General features: G+C 40.0%; 1 protein-coding gene across 4 annotated transcripts in view; it reads left to right on the top strand.

The window, feature by feature from the left end:
* The window catches only part of MAP3K13 (mitogen-activated protein kinase kinase kinase 13), a 169,993-nt gene that overhangs the window by 131,499 nt on the left and 14,483 nt on the right, over positions 1–24,011 (top strand). For all 4 annotated transcript variants that reach the window (XM_030861544.2, XM_070045468.1, XM_060298318.1 and 1 more), the window contains 8 exons: positions 427–618; positions 4,916–5,074; positions 6,931–7,089; positions 7,687–7,795; positions 16,253–16,362; positions 17,121–17,237; positions 17,925–18,062; positions 22,175–22,961. In XM_030861544.2, coding sequence (XP_030717404.1) covers positions 427–618; positions 4,916–5,074; positions 6,931–7,089; positions 7,687–7,795; positions 16,253–16,362; positions 17,121–17,237; positions 17,925–18,062; positions 22,175–22,961 — 1,771 coding nt within the window. The remainder of the gene's footprint in view (positions 1–426; positions 619–4,915; positions 5,075–6,930; positions 7,090–7,686; positions 7,796–16,252; positions 16,363–17,120; positions 17,238–17,924; positions 18,063–22,174; positions 22,962–24,011) is intronic.

The following is a 24,011-nucleotide window of genomic DNA, read 5'->3' as shown; positions in this document are numbered from 1 at the left end:
TATTTTATTTGAATTCTCTCTGTACACTATATATAAAACTTTCCATTTAATTTTTAAAGGAAGATATTTAAATTATTCTTAACAATCTAAAATATCCAGGCTACACAAGTCTCAGAGAAAGGTGCTCTTTGTCCTAGAATGGAATGGTCCCCCGGAAAAAGCACCGATATAGCATAGCATATAGATATCTAAAGTGAACAAAACAAACTAAAATTGTCTATGCACATAACGAAGAAACATGTAGACTAGAGGGACTTAAATGGTAATTTAAGGGTCAGGAAAGATTATATGCATTTTTAAAATAATGTGGACAGAGAACTGGTCTTAATTATTAAATTTATTAAATATTCTTAAAATATAAATATGTATACATATATGTTTATATGGATGTGTGTACTCATGTACATGTCTGTGTTTTCTTGAAAGGGGTGTTTGTACTCAGGCCCCATGTTACTGTATCATCATGGAATACTGTGCCCATGGACAACTTTATGAGGTTTTGCGAGCTGGCAGGAAGATCACACCTCGATTGCTAGTAGATTGGTCCACAGGAATTGCAAGTGGAATGAATTATTTACACCTCCATAAAATTATTCATCGTGATCTCAAATCACCTAAGTGAGTTCTGGAACTAATTTTTCAGCCATTTTGTTTTATTGTTTTGAAATATGGAATTTTATCAACCATAGTTGAAGCTTTTGGACATCATATTTTCAGTTCAGTTTAAATTAGCACAGTGGATAACTCTATTTGCATGTTTGGGGGATTATTGTTAACCTACTTACCTATATGGCAGATATGTCCAGGCACCTGACAGTAGTTTTCCCTTTTTGTTGCCTTTTAATTGTACAACTATGAAACAAAATATATTAACTAAAGTATTCACTTTCCATCATCTCAGATAATTAATGCCAGACTTTCCCATTGGAAGGCTTGACTTGTTGTTTTCCCAGTGTGTTCCCCCCAGAAAACCAATTTTTTAAAAACTGAGTTTCAGAAATATATACAACAGGATAAAAATGGATAAGAAACAGAGGCAAAGAGAAAATAAAAACATTAACTAAAGCTTCTTCACAAAATGTATGCCATAAGATTCTGTACAGTTGTTAGAGGTGGCTTATGAATTTCGCTTTGAGCTTCCTAGAGTCTAAGCAAAGAAGGAAACAAGGTAACGAGGTTCACAGTGCCCATTAAATAATATAAATTGGTTATTTAAGAGAAGCAGATTGGCATATCCCAATGATCTGTATTGTTCTAGGGTGTGATGGCTTAGGAGTGAATATGATTTGAACCTAATACATTTTTAGAGGGTGTCAAATTCAGAACCAGGCAGATCCATCTCCTGACCCTAAACATGGTCCTAAAGTAAATCGCTTGAGGAAATTGGATCCCAAAGATTACAGGTGGGGAATTTTGAAGTGTGTCCATATTTCATTGGAGATCAAAGAAGCCTAACTAAAAGAATTGTGGGCTGACTCACATGATAACTTCTTTTTGAAAGGGCTATTTTATCTTGAAGATTATGAGTTTGGAGGAACTAAGGTGATTGGCAGTGGAAAGAATCAGAATGTGTGAAATTCCATAAAAATGTATTGACTTAAATAACTTTGTCTGTGTTACACATAATAAAAAAAAAACCTTTAAAAAAAAAAGAAAGAAAAGAAAAGAAAAGCAGAGCTGTTTTTAGTAACCTGTTTTCAAAGTGATTCTTTGGCTACCAATAACCACTTCAAAAGGAATGTTTATTCAGTTCCCCAAAATGCATGAAGGAAGGAAAGGAATTGATTAAATGGTATATTTCAGTGTAGCTCCTATTTTTAAACATTATTTTCATTATTTCCCACCACATTTTTGTTTAGAGAAGCAGAGAAGAATTAATCTTTATCCAAAAACATATTTGCATAGTGCTTTCATGGTTTACAACATTTTAAAATATCCATGATCACATCTGCTTTGATCTTAGCAAAAATGTATGGAATAGATGTAACATATATCATTTTATCATTTTATATAAGAAAATCTAGAACTCAGAGCCCAAAGTCATGGAGCTAGGACTTGAACCCAGAACTTAGCCCACAGACCACTGCATTCTCCCTCATCATGTGAAGATGAGGGATTCACAATTAATCCTGCCTCTTCTCCATGGAAGATACAAATCTGTCCTTGATTATCAACTTCAAAGCAGCTCTTATTTATCACCATAGTTCTCAACAATGTTTATTATAGTCGTTAGCTCACTGAACAACCTTCTCCTTGCTTTACTTGCAAATAAACTTTATTACAGTGTTCATTCCTTCTGTTCACATTTTTCACACAATCTGTTGCTTTTGCCATCCACTGCATACACATGAAGTACACAAAATACTTGCCGAAGACCTCTTTTCGGTACGCGGGCCTCTCACTGTTGTGACCTCTCCCATTGCAGAGCACAGGCTCCGGACACGCAGGCTCAGCGGCCATGGCTTACAGGCCCAGCTGCTCCGCGGCATGTGGGATCTTCCCGGACCGGGGCACGAACCCGTGTACCCTGCATCTGCAGGCGGACTCTCAACCACTGCGCCACTAGGGAAGCCCCCAAAGACCTCTTTGAATGGCCTCCTTCTTAACCACTTTGTTCTCTTTAAGAATTAATTTTAGGAAATTCCCTGGCAGTCCAGTGACTGCCCCGGTTCAATCCCTGGTCAGGGAGCTAAGATCCTGCAAGCCAGGCAGAGCGGCCAAAAAAAAAAAAAAAGAAGAAGAATTAATTTTAGAGGAAGAATTCAGGAAATTTTAGGATATGTAAATCACATGCTACTCTCTTTAACTCTTGTCATTTAAAAATTAGAGCAGGCACTTCCTTGGTGGTCCAGTGGTAAAGAATCCGCCTTACAATGCAAGGGACGCGGGTTCGATCCTTGGTCAGGGAACTAAGATCCCACATACCGCAGGGCAACTGAGCCCACGCACCACAACTACTGAGCTCGTGCACCTCAACTAGAGAGCCTGCGTGCCGCAAACTAGAGCCCACGTGCCCTGGAGCCTGCGTGCCACAGCTAGAGGGAGAAAACCCAGACTCCACAACTAGAGAGATACCCACGCACCGCAACGAAAGATCCCACGTGCCTCAATGAAGATCCAAGTGCTGCAACTAAGACCTGATGCAGCCTAAAATAAATAAATAAAATAAATCTTTTTAAAAAATAAAAATTAGAGCAATAAGTTTGTTATCTAGTAAGTCTTTCCCTCTGCTATCAGTACCATCCCGAACCTCCAGCAGCCTTGGCCTCTTTGGGTTCCAAGCTGACACTGAGAAGACAAAGGTCAATCTGCTGTAAAGAGAGATTTCATTACCTACATTAAATCCTTAGGCTGTATGACCCCAACTTTGTCTCAGAAGCCTTCACGAAAGTCCCAACGTTGTATCTTTTCTAGTCTCCTCCCATGGCTCTTCCCTCTTGTCATACTAACAGGTCCCATAATGAGCAGAACAAAAGAGGCAGAAGAGGAAGCTTCTAGTGTTTTTCTTACTAGGAGCTTATCACCTTTTTTTACTTTCAGCGTATATGATACCAGCAATTCTCCAGTTATCTCACATATCCCATGATATTTTAATCCTTATGCATTTTCACCAAGACTAACATGATTAAATCAAAATTCCTAAATTATGTAAATTTTATATGTCACGTACAAAACCAGGGTTAAGATATGGATGAAGGTATTCTAAAGCAATCATAAGCAATGAACTGTTTGGTAGAGAGCCATCTGACATTGGCGGGGAGGGGGGCAAATGTCAAGTTCCTGGTTCACATAGAGGAGGAAGGAGATAGATTGAGAAGTTTTCTGTTTTCTAGCCGCCTTGATTCTGATACTATTTGAGTATTAAGACTTCTTGTTAAAATTAAGTCTGTATATCATTAAGCCTCTGAAACCCTAACTCATTACATTTTAAAGTTCTAAACAGGTTATTTCAAGTGAATTCAGTCTAGTGTGTGTGGATGCTAATTCTCTGGATTTGACTGGTACTAGATTTTATTCACTTTAAGGCTAGCAAAAGAAGTTTGCCCCAAGTCACAACCCAGATCACTGTAACAAGTATAACATGACTTGTGTGGAATCTACCTAAGCTTAAATTTATTCCTGCTTTTCCTTATCAACATTAATGGAATCCCAGCATACTTATTAGCCTTTTATAATAATGAATCCCTTGTGTCATGGTGCCATGCATGATTTTAGTTGGTCATCATTTAATCAGTGTTTTAAAAGAAGTGTTTTTCCTGTTGAGTTGTCTGAGACCAGCAAGGATGAAGACCAATATTTATGGAGATGGGTGCTTTACATATATTACCCCATTTAGCTCAAATGAAAATCCTATGAGACCATTATTACAGACCCATAATCCCTCATCCAAAGCTCTTGGAGTCAGATGATTTCAGAAATGTAACATAGGGCATTACCTTACACCCCCAGCGAAGTCTGGGGCCACATCCTATGATCAGCCACATTCATAAATCTGCAGCAAAACCTTTGACAGTCGCACAAAGTGGGATAAGTTGAGTTTGCTTTATATATATGAAAAAATATTTATAAAGAATTTTTGGAGATTTTTGAATTGTGGATAAGATACTGTGACTTGAATTGTCTCCATCTTACAGATGAGAAAACTGTCTTAGAAGAATTAAGTAATTGGCAAAGGTCACACAGTTAGCAGTGGTGGAGGCAGGATAAAACCAGATGTAGAAAGCCCACTATGCTATGCTACCTCACAAGTATGAATGATGCTGTTTGTGGTGTGTAGCTAATGCCCCAGTAGTACTGGAACTCGAGAGCTGAATTCTGCAAGGTAGGAGGCAGCAAACAAAATCTTCAGTTGCCAGTTAGTCGTGATTTTCATTAATACTAATGATCTGGATGTTTTCTTTATTTCTTTTTAAAGTGTTTTAGTGACTCACACAGATGCAGTAAAAATTTCAGATTTTGGTACATCTAAGGAACTTAGTGATAAAAGTACCAAGATGTCCTTCGCTGGCACAGTAGCATGGATGGCGCCAGAGGTGATACGGAATGAACCTGTCTCTGAAAAAGTCGATATATGGTGAGTGGTGCAATCTGTGCCAACCAGAAAGCCTGTTCCCACTTTCACCCTGTTAGTGCTTTCCTCTTTCAACACGTCTACTTTCCCAAAATATTCTTTAGTATTACTCACTTCTGGTTGATTTCAGTCTCATATAATCTGAGGTACTACCCAGCATGATCATCACACCTGGTAAGAAGGATTGGGGGAGAAGGAATTAGGGTGAATATCCATTCAGTAAGTCATCAGTTTGGGGGACTCCCAGAGAATATGCTGAACTTTCTGGAAAACTAAAAGTTCACTTTATATAGCCATTTAGTATAAAAGTCTTTCTGAAATATACTACATAATTTTCACCTTCTTGAATAAAATATGTTGAACAAAGTTTACCTATTCTTGGTGACTCAGACCATCATTGGGTATATCAGTGATGTACTTTGTGATACAGTTATATGATTTAGACCTATTTGAGGTGTATGGGACTGTTTGCCCTTTTATTAAACAGCCCTGATGGGCTTTATTTTTTTGGAGGGGGAGTTAATCTTTATTAACTTTTCCTCTGAGGTTACAAATCTCTGCTATTAACAGTATATTTCCCTTGGGACTTCCCTGGCGGTCCAGTGGTTAGGACTCCACGCTTCCACTATGGGGGTCACGGGTTCAATCCCTGGTCAGGGAACTAAGATCCTGCATGCTGCGTGGCCTGGCAGAAAAAAAAACAAAAAAAAAACAAAAACAAAAACCCCGGTATATTTCCCTATAGTTGTTTTTCTTCCATTCTTAATATTGGCTACTAGTAACTTTTAGACTTAAAACCAAAAAAATAGCATATGTTAAAATTGCATGTAATTTTAGAGTAAATAAGATAAAGTAGAAATGTGGGATCATTTGTAATTTGGGTAATTATTACCAAAGTGTCCTTATTAGGGATTATACCAATTTATGTTCCCAAAAGAAATGTGTAAGAGTGTTTTTACAGTCTCAGCAATAAAATTAAACTTTGGGATTTTTTTGCCAACCATATAGGTAAACAAAGTGTCATATGTGCAGTTTTAATTTGCATTCCTCTTCTAATACTATAAATAAGGTTGTATATTTTTTCATATATTTATGAACCATTTGTAATTTCTTATTTGTGAACTACTCTAATCCTTTACTAAGCTTTCTGATCTTTTATTCTTATCAATTTACAGGAGTATTTTATATATTAAGGATTTTATCCTTTTGTGTATATAAATTATAGGTACTTTTCACTTTTGTTGTTTTTCTTATGGTGGAAGTTTTTTTCCACAGCAAGATTTTCTTTTAAGCAGTTTGATTTATCAGTCTCTCGTGTTATGGCTTCTGGATTTCTTAACTAGAAAAGACTTCAACATTCTAAGATTCTTTTTTTTTAATTTCCATGTGTTCTTTGACGATTTTTATGATTTCGTTTCTCACATTTAAATCTTTGATACATTTAGAATTTACCTTGATGTAAGATGAAGTGTAAATTTGTTTCCCCAATTCTCCCAACAGCATTTATTGAATAATCAGTTTTCCCCACTGGTGTGAGATGTCACTTCTCTCATATACTCAATTCCTATATGTTTTGGGTCTATTTCTGGATTTCTATTCCATTCCAATATTCTGGCTGACTATTGATCACCAGTGTTAATTATTGAAGCCTTATAGTATTTCTTAATATCTGATAGTGTTGGTTACCCCCTCACTAATTTTCTTTTTCAGAGTTTTCCTGGCTGTTTCTATTTTTCCTATAACAATATTAGAATTTTAAAACTGGGTATATATTCGATTGAATATTAATAAATGAATAACTAAAATACAATTCAGTCTTTCTGAAATGTCTTTTATACTTGTTCCCGGTGCTACTGTAGGTCTTTTGGAGTGGTGCTTTGGGAGCTGCTGACAGGAGAGATCCCATACAAAGATGTAGACTCTTCAGCCATTATTTGGGGTGTTGGAAGCAATAGCCTACACCTTCCAGTTCCTTCCACTTGCCCTGATGGATTCAAAATCCTTATGAAGCAGACATGGTAAGAAATATGTTTTTCCCAATATTCTCTTTTACCTTCTTCCTCAAAACCATATTTAAAACTCTCTAAACTATATTTAAAACTGCAAGGAAGTCTCTAACGTGTATTTGGAGTGAATAACCTTACTTTGTGTAAAGTCTAGGAGACTTGGAATTTGAGAACTTTGGATTCAAATACTTGCTCTGCCCTTTTTTATCTGTGTAGTTTTGGGTATGTCATCCAAGTATCAGTTTTCTCATCTGTAAAATGGGGGTAACACCTACTCATAGAGTTGTTGTGTTATGATTAATTAAAAGTTATAAATAAAGAATTTGGTGTGATATCTTAAAATAGTAGGCCTTAGTAAATGATAGCTATCATTACTTTACCAGTCCTAAGGGATAATTATTATAAAACAGATCCTAGAGATTTCCAGTTCATCATTAGAGGTATCTCATAATTACATTTTCCTTTTGCTCTTCAGTACATCAAAACAGCCTGAGACATAGCCACACATGGAGTCAAAAATATTTTTTATAAAGTAGAGTAAAATCTTTATCCTCCTGGACACAACTTCTCAAATGCACAAGCTATTTTTTTTTTTTTTTTAACTTTTAGGCAGAGTAAACCTCGCAATCGACCTTCTTTTCGGCAGACACTCATGCATTTAGACATCGCATCTGCGGATGTACTTGCCACCCCACAAGAAACTTACTTCAAGTCTCAGGTAAGTCTGGAAACTGTTCCAGGTGCTGCTAAACAGACAGGAAACTCTCAGTGAGAAGGAGTAAGGGTATTCTGATTCTGATAGCAATTATATGACTCTATTCATTGTGAAACAATAATGATATCTCACACGTATGACATTTTTGGAGTTTTTTAAGCCCTTAACATATATTATTCTCTTATTTGAAGATAGCATGTATTAAAATATCATCTTCCTAGTGGGTTCTGGTGAAGTTGTTGGAGAGAAAAGAGGAAAAGAGGATATGAAAACTGTATGTATATACATTTGAATTAGAATTACTGCTGACCTTCATGAAAATATTGCTTTCCTTAAAGTTAGAAAAGCTAAAGTACAGAGGAGGAAAATTAAATCCCAGAGAGAGCCCGTTGATTAAATTAGGCTTTTCACTAACTTTAAGTGTGTCACCTAGTAGCACCAAATAAAATATAATTTAATGTATCTGTTAGCCTTTACTCCATTACTTATGGCTCCATTACTTTTGGCATAAGTCCCAAAACTTATGGCTTAAAACAATAAGCTGTTGTTTAGCTCATGATTCTGTGGGTTTGTAATCTATGCTGGGCGGTTCTTCATTTGGCTTTGACTTGGGATCACTCACGTGTCTGCAGTCAGTTGCCAGGTTGACTGGGAGGCTGGCTGATTCCAGATGGTCTCATTCACAAGTCCAGCGATTAGCTGGCTATTAGCTAGAACACCTCTGTTCTCCTCCACGTGGCTTCTTATCCTTCAGCAGGCTAACTTGGGCTGGTTCACATGGTCTGCTCAGGGTACCAAATGCAGCAAGAGAGCAAGCCCCAGCGCACACGTGACTTTCCAGCCTGTGTGTGCATTGTGGCTGCTAATGTCTCATTGGCCAATGCAAGTCACGGGCTAACCCAGATTGAGAAATAGATCTCACCTCTTGACAAGAGAATCTGCCGTCACATGTTGTAAGGCATGGGTGCATTACTGATAAATTTGTGACCATGAAATAAAAATGCTGTAAATGGCATAAGGATCAGTGGTCTAACCACCGTCAAGATGGGTAGGGAGTCGTGAGGGATCAGTATACATGAGGTCCTTACTTACCCCTACCAGACCCAGGCAATAGCAAAAGGAGTAAAATGGGATGAAACTATGGCTTTTGAAATAATTGTGATGATCTTAAATTATAGCTTTATGCTTATAGAATTTTAAATATAGTATTACCTAATTTCTTCTCATACAGAAGAAATTTCTTCTCACTTTCCAAAATGAATTTTTGCAAGATGAATTCCACCTCTGCATTGACTTCCAGTATGATTTCAAAGATTCATTTTCAGAGAATTTCTTCTCAGAGAAGAAATATTATTACCAATTAGTGTCTCAGTCTACTCCTAATAGCCCCCAACTCCAATGGGTGATGAGTTTACCTACCAGGAAAGTATGCATTGAAAGCAAACTGGACTGGGAGGGGCATCATCCCTGGGAGTTGAACAAGTCCTCCAATATGCTTTATTACCTGGCCCAACCAGAGGCTTGGAGTACTTGCTTCTCTGGTGTCTGATAAACAGAGAGATATTCCGCCCATCAGATATTGGGGAATATCTTAATTAAGGAACAAGGTCTTTGCAGTTTCTAAGGAATAATAAATCAGAGACCTTTCCTCTATTGCCTGAAGTTCTAACATGCTATGACCCACAAACTTAGCTCTCCCCACACTGTCTTTGAATAGTCTGGCTTGCCCCTATAGTTTTTTGGTGTTTCTGGGGGATTCTTATGTAAGTAAAGTGTTTGATTTTAGAGAAAATAAGAGGATAACTTCATGACATTTCCTATGTTCTTTGATATGCATTCAGGTAAATTCCCTTAGAACTATTAAAACTATTGCCTATCTATAAAAATACATGTAGGTATTGGCTACTGGATTAGAAATCTTTCATATATTTTCTTTTGTTAAGAAGAAGACTTAAGTCCTCTTGTGAAATGAAAGAGAATAATAGTGAGTACTCTCCAGGAAATTTTTCAGACTTTAAGATATGGTTACAATCACAGCGTTGCTTCCTTTACTAGAAAACTATACGTACCACAATTCTGAAAAGCAATTTTTGGTGAGAATACTAAGCCACAAGCCATTGAGAGTATAACTGTACATACTTGGAAGACATCAAATTCTAAACAGATGCTACTTGTGTGCTCCCAGAATATCACTTCTGAAGCCAGCGCCACACTTTCTGAATACCCACCATATATATAAAACACTGTGTAGTACAACTAAGTCCCCGCAGTTAGTATCCTTACTTGTGTAAATTCACTTTTATTAATCTATGCAGCATTAAGATTAAACTCAGAGAAGGTTCTCTGAGAGCAAGAGTATGAAAAGGAGAGGAAGGGGAGGAAAAGGAATAGAAAGGAAAAACAGTGCATTGGACATCTTTTAATATTCATACATTCTACCACATTTTTCTCCCAGCATAAAATTTTACCTCTCCTTAAATAGTTCAAAATACCCTTGCTAGTTCCTAAAATCTTTCGGGTATTTACAAGCTGATTTGTTTCTGGGTCTGAAATTCAGACTATCTCTGGCTAATGATAATAAAGTATTGGGTTGGCCAAAAAGTTCGTTTGGGTTTTTCCCGAATGAAAACCCATCTTACGGAAAAACCCAAACGAACTTTTTGGCCAACCCAATATTTATGGACTAACGAGGGAGGTACTGGGAAAAGTAACAGATTTTGAGCCTAAACCCCTGTCCTGTGACTTTGGATAAGTCACTAAATTTCCCTAAACCTCAGCTTACTCATCTAAACAATGAGGATAACCATATCTTCCCTTCCTTGTGGAGTTTTGGTGAGGATCAAATAAGATAATAAACATGCAAGTGCATTATAAACTGTAAAGAACTGTTTGATTGTTAAGATATTATTATTCACCTCCCACAAAGCTATAAAAATTAAGCCTCCTTGGAGGTGTTACATTCTGGATACTTTTTCTTTCTTTTTTTAAGACCCATTTATCCTTGTTTTTATTATTAGAAATGGGAAAATAGTTATTTACTGGTTGCTAATTATAAAGAAGATGGGTTGCTATTTGAGGAATGGGTATTTAATATATGTGAGAAGCACTGGTCTTTGAGTCTGGGGACCTGGATTCTGGTCACCATTACACCATTAATGTGGATGAGTAATTGGATGCCACTGGGCCTCTATTTTCCCACATATAAAATAGATGTAACAATGTCTGCCATATATCTCAGACATGTTTATAAAAATCTAATAACTAAAGTCCTTGGTATTTGCTGCTACTATAGAAAGGAAAAAGTTACATAGGAAGCTAGAAATAAAATTACCTAGGACATCTCAAACTCTAATTGGGAATTTAAGATTGAGTTTTTTTAAGTCACGTTATTCTGTATAATCTACAAACATAAAATACATCCTTTTTACTTGTACAATTTGATGTGTTTTGGCAAATATATACACCACAAACAAGATACAGAATATTTTCATCATTCCAATTTTCTCCACGTCCTTTTGTATCCAGTCCCTTCCTCCCAGCCCCAGTCCTTGCTAAAAAGATATTTGTCTTCTATTCCTATGGTTTTGTATTTTCCAGAATGTCATATAAATGGAATAATATGATATGTAGGCGTTTGTGCCTGTCTTCGTTCACTTAGCATAATGCATTTGAGATTTGTCCATGTTGTGGTACATATCAATAGTTCATTCCTTTTATTGCTGAGTATATGCCACGGTAGAGATTCTGGGTACTTTTTCTGATGAACTCCTGAGATGGATAAGATGGCAGCTAGGGAGCTCCATCCACAATTAAATTCCTATTTAAATTAAATTCCTATTTAATTCCACAATTAAATAGGAATTAATTGTCTTTTGACTTTATCCTCCCTCAATGGGCAAGAACTAGTTTTTTAGCACATAGTTTTGCTTTTCAATAGCACTTTTATACCTGCGGCCTTGCCTCCTGCCTGCTGACCAAACCCTTTCCTCATCAGTCATCCATCAATGGTTATTAGCTGCTGGTCGCCACCTTCCCCCAGAACTGTCAGTCAAGAGTGCTGACAAGAGCCCAGCTGATGCCTTCCTGAGAGAAAATGCTTCATCTGTTTCTCATCAACAGCACATGTATAAGGAAACAGCATATATAGAACAGATGAACAAAGCAACCAATTTCAGTACAATATTAGATTCTGCCAAAGCTATTGCTTCATTCCTAGACAATAACCCATTTCTCCAAGTAGGCAATTATTGCTCCTGGTATTCAATTACATTTGGTATGAGTTTTTAGAAAACATTTTAGCCTGGTCCCAGATCCCAGCTGCTAGGTATGTCACGTGCCCTGCTTCCGAGCTCTTTCACATCCCTCTGTCTTTGCACCATTCTAGTTTCCTTTTGAGTGCCACCATGACCACCCAGAAATTCAGGGGCTGGGAGTTGCAGACAGATAGCTCATTATAGGGACAGACTCTTCTACCTTAAGAGTAATTTCATTGGGGGCTTCCCTGGTGGCGCAGTGGTTGAGAATCTGCCTGCCAATGCAGGGAACACGGGTTCGAGCCCTGGTCTGGGAAGATTCCACATGCCGCGGAGCAACTAGGCTCGTGAGCCACAACTACTGAGCCTGCGTGTCTGGAGCCTGTGCTCCGCAACAAGAGAGGCCACGATAGTGAGAGGCCCGCGCACCGCGATGAAGAGTGGCCCCCACTCGCCGCAGCTAGAGAAAGCCCTCGCACAGAAACGAAGACCCAACACAGCAAAAAATAAATAAAATAAATAAATTTTAAAGAAGAGTAATTTCATCATGAGCAAGTAGGCGCTTAGGCACAAGCTGGGCACTTACGTGGGGAGACAGTAAAGAGGACTCATGCCAATCAAGATTTGGACTTGACAACCTCTAAGACCTTTCTGACTCAGAATCTATGTTTTCCCACTACTTAGCCCCTCAACATCCTGCTTCTCTATTCCTCAAGCTAGGCTGGAGCTGGCTCAACTTCTTTTTTTACTTTATAAAAATTGTGGTTAAATATATATATAATTTGCCATTTTAACCATTTTTAAATATACAGTTCAGTGGCATAAATTACATTCACAATGTTATAAAACTGTCACCATTATCTATTTTCAAAATTTCTCACTACCTCATTAAGCAATAACTTCCCATTCTGTCTTTCCCCACAGCCCCTGGTAATCTCTGTTCTACTTTCTATCTCTATGAATTTGCCTATTCTAGATATTTCATGGAAGTAGAATCATACAGTAGTTGTCTTTTTGTGTCAGGTTGGTTTCATTTAGCATGTTTTCAAGGTTTATCTATTTTGTAGCATATGTCACAACTTCATTCCTTTTTATGACTAAATAATATTCTACTGTATGGATATACCCTATTTTATTTATCCATTGATATATTAATTCAGCTTCATTTTGACACATATTGTGAGAGAGAAGAGGAGCAAGGTTTGGGTACAAGAGCTTCAGTCTACTGAAGTCTACTGATTGAATAACTGAAAGACTGGAGAAGACAAAAACCTTCTAGATGTTACAGCCTTTCCCAGGCCTTATGTGGGTTATAAAGAGGATTCCATTCATGACAGTAACCCAACTGTCACTGTATTTTTCCCTTACCTGCTTACACAGGACTTAAGTACCTTGTGAAGCACTCCGTACTCCCTCCCTCCACCTTACATGCAGTTTGGGGGAATCCCCAGTAACGAGTCGGGGGGAATCTCAAACAGCCTCATATTAACGTCTGCCCTACTTTCCAGTGACTCTGGCTGGAACAGCACTCTTCCACCAAGCATCTGCTGGGTATTACTTTATTGGTTAGTACTGTTTTCTGCTGAAAGGCTGTAGTCCCCAGCTGGCATCCAGTGGATGCTGCCGTATCCTTAAGGCACTGCCATCACCCACCAGGAGCTGCTATTTTATGGAGAAGCTCTGGACTTCTCCATATTCCAAAGTTGCACATTGTTCTGTTTATGCAATGAATTGTTCCTTTCCCTGTTGAGTTACATTTTGTTAAAGGTCGCAGAATAGTGCTGATTATGGCCCAAAATTTTACAGATATTAGTGGAACAAATGGGAAATGCCTCTCCACTCCTATGTTGATGGCTTTGTTATAGGTCAAGATCACACAGGATTCCTTCTTCCCTCATATTTTCTTTCATAGACTCCTTAATCTCTGTGCAAATTGGCTTCAGCCTGCCCACCTCCATTTCTTAGTTATGCCCAGAAATGTCTAAATTGCAGATTAAGTGCAAATTGGAACTCCTATTACATAAAGATTCTAAGTATAGTGATGGAACTCCAAAATTAACATCTACCTGTAACACAGTACCTTTGGGGAAAACACATTATTAATCAGTACCTGGTGTTTTCCCACAGAGGGAACTTCTTTTGGGAAATCTACTTTCTTAATAAGTTTCAATCTTGAGAAGGTTTTCTTTAAGTTTCACATTCCCGTAAGCTAGATGTCAGGAGGTTTATTTCCTCTAGAATTTAAAAAATCTGATCTGTGATATCTGATTTCTCACTGCCAGAGGGAGGTATTCCTTTTCCTGGTCCCTTCTTTAAGTGCTGGAGTAGATCTACTGACATGTTTTTCACAAAAGAGGATGCCTTAAGGCCCACATTTGGCCCTCTCCCTTATCCTTCTTAGGTCCAACAACTCTTGATTTTCATCTTTGGCCTCTTAAAGCTCAAATGCTCTTCCTACTTCATGACTTTGATCTGATGGCTGAGAGAACAGCATTACCTGGGGCTCAGTCAAACCTGCATTTACTGCTTAGATATAGTCAAAGACTGTTACCAAACAATGGACAGTGCATTCTAGAGCTCCACTCTTTGATGACGTTGGCTGTCAGGTTTGATGCCCGAAAGTCAACTGACTAACAGAAATCTCTCCCCAATGGTCAGTCAACATATATATATGTGAAGATCTAACGTATTATAAACAGATAAGTAGGATGACCACTTTCTAAATAATTGCAATATTATTTCCTCTATAGAAACAAATGAAGGACTTCCCCGGCGGTCCAGTGGTTGAGACTTTGCCTTCCAGTGCAGGGGGTGTGGGTTCGATCCCTGGTTGGGGAGTAAGATCCCACATGCCTCGCAGCCAAAAAACCAAAGTAAAACAGAAGCAATATTGTAGCAAATTCAATCAAGACTTTTTTAAAAAACGAGAAACAGCAAATTTGGGGAGAAACTTCTGTAACTTCACAACTACTTAAGCATAACTTCTTCCATGATCTAGAGAGATCATTTTTAACATGAATCTGAAAGTAATAGAATAGCTCTAGAAGAAGATGATACAATTAGAAACATTTGGTTACATATCTAGCCTTCACTAGAAATTATTTTAGATCATCTCATTAGCTTCTTGGGATAGTAGTGTGTACATAATTTGAGGAAGCGTCTCCTTTAGCTGCTTTTCTAGAAATGGTCTGTAGAGTATATTCCTGCAGAGATGTTCCTACCTCCTAAAATTTAGATAAATTGGTCTGAAATTCAATGCCCTATGGAAAGTCCAATGTCCTTTTTAATACTTCTGTGAATTCCTGGGAGATTTATAATTTCATGGACACTTTGACTCTGTTTGCTTGGGCCCCCATTCCTGCCATCTTTTGGTTGTTCCTTTATCTTTTTCCTGTCTTTGACCTAAGCATGAAGTTCAGCACATTTCCTTGATTTAAAAAAACAAAACAAATAAAAACACTCATCCAAAGTCAAGGTGAATGTCAGAGGCTTTACTAAAGGTTTAGGAAATTGGAAGAGGCTTACATTTTGAACAACTTAAATCACACATTAGATATCCATCCCTCTCCTAAAATTTTTGTCAAACTACTAAAATGTTTGGCCATGCTCTTTCTCCTCCTTCCCCTTCTCTCTTTTCTTTTCTTTCCCCCACCTCCAAATTCCCATATAATTCCCCATATTTTTATCCCCATCTCCTGCTGTTCTTGCCCCTTGGATCTTCTATTCCAAATATTTTCTCAAGATATTTTCATAAACAAAGCCTAGGAGGAATTCTGGTCCAAATGTAAAGACAATCATATTGTCACTGACACATGCTTGTACCATATGGTTATCAGAGCTGTTCTTTCTAGCCAGGCTCTCTCAGCCACCATCCTGACTTAAAATTGAGCTCTTTTGTTCCAGAGATGATGGCTAGCATGCCAGCTGTGATGTTTCTTTTGGTTAGTACTGAAAGAAAATTAGAAAAGACAGCACTGACTGTCTTTGAGTACTGGACTACATACAGAAAATGGGGTGAGGAGTGGGGTGGGGTATGCAGATACACTAGCATGAGATATTTTGCTATCAAATAACATTTATTGAACATCTATTCTATAAGGCTCTTTAGTAGAAGCATACAGGGGGAAAATCTTGTACATGATCCTATGGTTATATCAGGGATTAAAACTCCTGGACTATTAACAAAATCTAATTTGTCCTTGCCTAGGCTGAATGGAGAGAAGAAGTAAAAAAACACTTTGAGAAGATCAAAAGTGAAGGAACTTGTATCCACCGATTAGATGAAGAACTGATTCGAAGGCGCAGAGAAGAGCTCAGGTCAGCTGATGTCTCCTACTTCACCTCTTCTCATTCCCAGGTCTTCAGATATTAGCAGGAACCCTTGCTGTGAATCATTTCATTTTCTACACACCTTGCACTTCTGCTGGTTATTGTTATTCTCTTTAAAAGTTGGTCCTCCCTTATATCACTTTTTTATCGTCTCCCCCCCCACCTCTGTTATCCTCCTTTATTATATCTCTGCAACAAAGATTCCTGGAGCAATGCTATTTGTTTATTCAGCCGCTGTCCTAGGTAACATGAAAGGTCAGAAGATGTAGTCCCTGGCCTCAAGAGGCTCATAATCTGTCAAGGGATAGAACACATGTTCTCAGATAACCACTAGATTAGACAGGATCTGTAGTGTGGATAAGTATAAATGAGTGATGAGTGACCGTGCTTTAACTGCATATTTCCCTTAACATATATTATACTGTATTCTTATTAAGATATTGCCAATACTGCACAGACAAAGGCTGTACATTATACATAAATTGCATTCAGTTTTATCTGTAGCCCTCCTGGCTATCCTATGTGGCTGGATATGACCCTTAACAATCAACTAAGTGGAAAACTTGGATTTCCCATCTCCCACTCACTCTTGTCTGAGGCTTTGCATCGGACAAGGGAGTATTAAATTTAGAGGGCCCTTGGGCAAGTGCTTTTGAGATAAACCACCCTGTTCTTGTTTCATTAGAGCTGACCTTAGTTCTCCCTCACATTCATCAGCTTCACTGCTTCCGTGTTTTCTTTGATAGGCATGCTTTGGATATTCGTGAGCACTATGAGAGGAAACTTGAGCGGGCTAATAATTTATACATGGAATTGAGTGCCATCATGCTGCAGCTAGAAATGCGGGAGAAGGAGTTAATCAAGTATGTATCCAGACCACTGTGTCCTGACTGATTTGGGTCTATCCATTGGCTGAAATGTACTACTCGTCCAGGTTGCTGCTACTCAGAACTGGCAGCTATTTTATTCATCCACCCAGCATTCCTTAGGGCACGTGCCGGGCACAGGTCCCCGTCCCGGTGAGGCTTACAGCTGAGTGGAGCTGCCACAGAGCTGGTTCTAGGGGACTATGCGCTTGACAAGCCTTTGCCACTTCAACCTGCCGAATGGCTCAGGAAAGGGGTCCTCATTTCCAGAAGAGCCTGGTGTGGATGCATGGGAGCTTACTGCCCCCTGGGGAAGTAAGGCAGCTGCTGCAAGTGGTTCAGGGTATTCCTGAGAATGGTGAGAAACCCTGGGGTCCTGACTAAAACAGCAGCTGCTGAAAATAAGTAGGACTTCAGCCACTGCTGTGTGTCTCATGAGGCATGTTGGGGACAGGAGGGTTGGCCTCCAAGTCCATCTGCGACCTGAAGAAAAAAATGAAGTCAGGTTAGTTTGAATTTTTTTTTTTTTCCTTTTTAACCTGAAGAGCCGCCTTGCTATTCTTCAGATAGCCTGTATCTGTTAAGTATGGCCAGAATCTCTGGGTAGAGTTAACCTGTGAAAACATTCTGCCCAACTTTTCTGTCTGCGGTGAATGAGACATAGCTTTTTCTTTCATTCTTCAGGCGTGAGCAAGCAGTGGAGAAGAAGTATCCTGGGACCTACAAACGACATCCTGTCCGTCCAATAATCCACCCTAATGCCATGGAGAAACTCATGAAGAAGAAAGGTGTGCCTCACAGACCTGGGATGCAGGCCAAGCGGTGAGCACCTGTACTGACCTGATATTCAGATGAATGGGGAAACATGCCCCTAAAATACATGATCAGATGATGGTGGGTGTGGCCACACGGTACCACGTCGTCAGCGCACTTGCCTCTAGATATGGCCTAGGCAGGTGGGAGAGAGTGTGTCATGGACTCCAGGAATCTAGTTTTCACTGTCTGAGGCTTTGATGTTTATTACCTTAGCATGGAATAACGAAAAGAGAAATGAACTGGGGGCCAAACAGACCTGGATTCAAATCCTGGCTCTGCCTATTAGAAGCTGTGTGATTTGGATCATGTCACTTGACCACTCTCAACCCCATGGGTAAAACGGTGTAACTATAGCACATGAGATTTCTTTTTCTTTTTTTGACCCCTAGTGCACAGAATTGAGTTCACCATAATTCTTGATTTATGCAACATTGGTCCACGCATGTCCCACTTTTATTTATTCATTTAGTTAGTTCTTTTTAATAATGTAATAAGTGCCTGTAAATCCACCACCAAAAACAAAAGCAGGCACTTTAATAAGTACCTGTGTCTAACCATATAGTTCCCCTCATCCCACTCCTGTGTGGAACTTTCATGAGGTTTAAATAAGACAACGTGTGAAATCACCTAGGAAATCATAGTTGCTCAAAAAAAAAAAATGGGTTTTTTAATTGTTTTAAAAGATGCCCTTTCCCCTAATTATAACACATTTTCCTTATATTAGTTTAATTTTAGAATGCTCTTCCAGTCAGTTTTTATTACCAGACTCTGCTAGAGCCTCATTCCTCTCAAGGAATAGAGAGTTGACCCTATCCTAAATTAAAGCAAAAGAAGGAAATATCCCTTAACCTGGGTTGTAGACCCAGCAGTGAGACTTGAGCTAAATGCAGGAAGAATAAAGACAGTGAGAAAAGGCAAACCAAGCATGTATTTTCAGGCTTTCAGAACAGTGACCATTCCAGCACAGCATGACTAACATAAATCTAAACTACTGAGGGATAACTACATGGATTCATTACAGTTTTGCTTTTACTGACCATCTTCTGGTCAAGCTCTGAGAAATTGTTTTCAGTTGGCACCCGGCAAAACCTTCCAGGAATCCCAGCACCTCTCTTCTTTTGGTGTACAAACGAGGCACAGACTTCACCTGCTGGCTCCTCCCTGCAGTCTGCCGACAGTTAAACCAAAGAGCACTTTGGGAGAAAATAGTACTGTTTAATTTTTCACAGTGTGAGCTTGTGTTTACTTTTATTTTGCCTGTGAGAAATGCATTTGCAAGAGTTTGACAGCACCAGTAGATGCTTAGTCAGTGAGCTGAACTTGTCTGGAAAGGTAACCCGGAGTAGGTATTAGAGCTGCAGAGAGTTATGCTTTCAGTTGATTGCCCCTTGAAAGATTTATGTTTCAGATTACTTGGACAGTCCAGTGATTATGGAGTCAGAAGGCCAATGCCCACTGAGGCGATCAGAGAGGAGAAACCATCCACTATCCTTTAGCCTTGGTTTCAGTTTGTGTTTAGTTAGGGACTGAAAAGAGAGTCGGAGTTCAGTGATGGATCCACCAAGCCCATCACAAGTGAGTATAGTCTAATAAGATAATCTAAATACTTCATAATATGGAGAAGCTTGGAATGGAGGAAGAACTATTTCTCGGTGTCCAAAAACTTGGCTTCAAGTTGTGAGTTTTGCCATTTACTAGCTTTGTGAGAGACACAAGCCAGCTAAGTTACCCTCTGATCCCTCAGTGCCCTCGTCTGTAACATGGATATTGTAATGGTAGGAAACTTGTGTTTTATATATTGTAAATTGCTTTGTCAACTGTGAAGCGCTGTCTCAGCGTTATTCTTTGAGTTTTGCACTGCCAGGTTCAATAAACACAGCCTTTACCTGACTTAATGGCACTCTCACCTTAGCTTTCTTTTAGATCCCGCCATAGCCAGTTACTGTGTAAGAATTGATAGATGCCCTAACTGGGCCTTGGAGAGCTCTCTTTCCCCAATAAAAAGCCCCAGGACCTCCTCGATCCAGATGCCTTCTGTGCCACAAGTTGGCCAGCTGACCACAAAGCTGTGAATCTGAGACAGGAAGATGCTGACAGCAGCACAGTACCCTACCCGCCTCATCATAAACCAGTTATACCTGGAACTTCTGTGCTAAGACAAGCCTTTAACTGAACTTCTCCTGAAAGAGAAGAAAAACCCATCTCCTATTGCCGGATGCCTACTGATTTCCTGTGAGCCTCTTCAAACTGTAGTCCTTAGTTCAGCATCATCTGAGAGCGTGGCTGCTAAACGCAGGCTCTTAGGCCCCATCCCAGACCCGTGCAGTCATTTCAACAAGCTCCCAAGTGATTTGTACGCACCTTCAAGCTGTATTCTGACGTCCAACAAGCCAGACTGTCAAGTAGGAGAGACTTCTTGTCTGGATTCTAATAGTAATGAGCTGTGAGACCAGGAGCCACTTTGGCTGGGGTTTGGGTTCTTCATCACATAGGATGAAGGCAGGACTGCATCTGTGGTTTCCTTACAAGGTCTGGGACCCCCTAGGGCCTGAATAGAGGTGTCTCTGAGGCCACTGCAGGGGTAGAGAGGACAAGGAGGGGGAGCCCCATGGGAGGGGCTTCTGCTCTCCCTCCTCTCTTCAGCTGTTCTACTATATCTGGGTTTGGGTTTTTTAAGATATAATTGACATATAACATTATATTAATTTCAGGTGTACAACATAATGATTCAACATATGTGTATATTACAAAATGATCACCAAAATAAGTTTGGTTAACATCTATCACCACACACAGCTACAAATTTTTTTTCCTTGTGACGAGAACTTTTAAGATGTACTCTCTTAGCAAATTTCAAATATCCAATACAGTATTATTAACTATAGTTACCATGCTGTACATTACATCCCATGACTTATTTATATCATAATTGGAAGTTTGTACCTTTGACCCCCTTCACCCATATCGCCCACCCCCTATTCCCACCCCCACCTCTGGCAGCCACCAATCTGTTCTCTTACTGTATCTCTTTTATATATTGGGTTTCTCATAATTCATTTGAGTAAAGGATTCTGTTGGTTTTTTTAAAAAAAAAAAAAAAGAAAAAAGAGTTTGGGCCCTCCAGCTCTGAAATCTCCAGCTGATTTGTGTCTGTCTGGTCCAAAAGAAGGGTGGGGCTACTCTTTGGGGGGAAGGAGGTAGCGATACTACCTGGCATCCTAGAGTCTCTGCCCTGAATCAGTTCTTCAGTTTAGAAATCATTTATTGGTTGCCTGTGTGCCTTGGTGTTGGTGTGTGTAAGGTTTACCTGCAGGCTCTGGGTTCCTCCTGCACATGAGCCACGTGACTAGCTCAGTGGGCTGAGAGAGGCCCTCCTCCCTTTAGGAACACGGTAGAATACCAGGTCGTTCCACATGAGCCCTTCTCTTACTGGCTCTACGCAACCTCCTGGGCTGTCTATTAATTCCCCCTCCTCTACTGCCACCCCCTTCGGCCCCTTCCTGAAACATTTATTGAGTACCTACTGTGAGCAAGACTCCTTGCTAGTGTCCTCCACATGCAAAGGTGGCTATGACTTAGTAGCAGCCCTCAAGGGGACCATGTCTAGACGAAACTCCCTGCATTTAGCCTCTTGTCTAATTAACTGAGGTTTCCTTCTCTGGTCCCAGACCTCTGTCCTTTGTGATCCCTCATGGGATCCATCACCAGACAGATTTCTGATCGTGAGCAAACACCCATGCCTGTGCCTTGGCATATTGGCACCAAGCTGAGAGCTGATACTATGAGGAAGAGGTCAAGAAGCCTGTAGGGTAAAATTAGAATTTAAAGGGGTTTGAGTACTCAGCTAGTGAAGCACAGAATAAAATCCAGAAGGAATAAAGGGAATCCTCTGTAAGTGGACATTAGGTTGTTTCTAGCTTTCTGCTATTTTAAACAATGCTTTAACATAACATCTTCCAACATACATCTTTGTGCACATCCGTTATCTCCACTGGATAAATCCCTGTGTATGTAACTGCTGATTCAAAGATTATGTGTACTTTAAGGCCTGGGATACATTTCCCCAAACTTGAATGTGTCTTCATGTGTTTAAAACCAAACCTGTTCTTTTCTCCCAGGCCAGATCTGTTGAGATCTGAAGGTATCCCCAGTGTGGAAGTGGCTCCCACTGCATCCCCTTTGTCCGGAAGTCCCAAAATGTCCACCTCCAGCAGCAAGAGCCGATATCGGAGCAAACCACGCCACCGCCGCGGGAGTAGCCGAGGCAGCCATAGTGACTTTGCGGCGATCTTAAAAACCCAGCCAGCCCGGGAAAATTCACCCCATCCCACTTACCTGCACCAGGCTCAGTCCGAATACCCTTCTCCCCATCACCGTAGTCCTCTGCAGCAGCAACACCAGCATCCCCCTCCTGCCACGTCTCAGAGTCACCGTCCCAGACTTGATATGCACGGACAGGACGTTGCAACCTGCGCCAACAACCTGAGGTATTTTGGCCCCGCGGCGGCCCTACGGAGCCCACTCAGCAGCCATGCTCAAAGACAGATGCCTGGCTCCAGCCCTGACCTCATCTCCACGGCCGTGGCAGCAGATTGCTGGAAAAGTTCTGAGCCCGACAAGGGCCAGGCTGGCCCCTGGGGCTGTTGTCAGGCTGACCCCTATGACTCCTGCCTCCAGCGCAGGCCAGAACAGCATGGGTCCATAGACGTCCCCTCTGCCAAGCCCGTGGGGAGGAACCCCAACCTTTTCAAGCCACCAGCACACAATCCCCTCTCGGAAAATGCCCAAGGTTCTGAGAAAATGGAAGAAAAGGAATTCAGCGGCTGTGGGTCTGCATCATCCCTCAACACCTCTCATCACATCACCCCCCCAGCGCTACCTCGAAAAACAAGGCCCCTTCAGAAGGTAAGGTGTGATGATAGCCGCGGTGTGTGTCACTGCCTTCAAGGAATGTCAGAGCTTGTCATATTCTATGCAGTATAAAACGTACATAAAAAATATGCATTTTGTAAAAGGATGAGATAACAAAAGCATAAATAGCAGTTTATTTACTTTTAATACTTTCCACACTGCTTAAGTGATGGACTAAGGAGTACACTTTGGAAACTCCTGAATCAGGGGACTGATTCAAATGTAGATAATTTATCAATGAAAAATAGCCATGTGTTAGCAACATGTCATCAAAATAGTTTGGAATCCGCTACTCTAGCCTAGTCCTAAGGGATGTAGCAAGAAGGAAGTCTCCTGTTATAAAACATGTTTGGGAAACAGTATTCTCTGTCCCCTCTTGGACTTCCTAAGCTCACATTAACAAATCCTAGGCTTTGAGAAATCATGCAATAACCTTGTTTAATCCAGCACTTCCCTCACCTATGTGACCGTATTGCCTTTTTAAAATAACATCTATTAATCCCCCATGGAACTAGCTTTCTTCACAGTATCGCCTTAATTAATAACCGTCATGATCCAGCTGGTTCTCAGTCACTGAAACCTGTTCCTCGCCCACTGGCTGCCTGTGGTTTATTAGCTGGGAGGCAGGCTACCTCTCCTCCCTTGTGGGTAAGAGCCCTAACTTGGGAGTCAGACCTGAGTTCAAAGCCAGCCTCTTCCACTTATTACCTTTATGAACATCGGTTTCTAATCTATGAAATGGAGCTAATAGTGGACCCTGTCTCATTGGTCGATGTGAAGATTAAATGAGTTAATACATATAAAACATTTAGAACAGGACCTGGCACATAGCAACCTTCCAAAAATGTGAGCTCATCTTGCTAATGTGTTAAAAATAACACTATGTATGAAAAGTATTTAGCACAGAGAAAACACCCACTCAATTCTAACTACTGTTTCATATCATCATCGTTCATCAGAAGTTCAGTTGAAGGAATGAAAATGTCTAAAATGTAAATGAGGATGTTTTGGTCAACTAGACATTTACTAGAAAAGCAGTTGAAG

Source organism: Globicephala melas, chromosome 4 (assembly GCF_963455315.2).
Source record: "Globicephala melas chromosome 4, mGloMel1.2, whole genome shotgun sequence".
Lineage (NCBI taxonomy): Eukaryota > Metazoa > Chordata > Mammalia > Artiodactyla > Delphinidae > Globicephala > Globicephala melas.
Note: the sequence above shows the minus strand (reverse complement) of the source record. Positions and strands in the feature narration are given on the sequence as shown.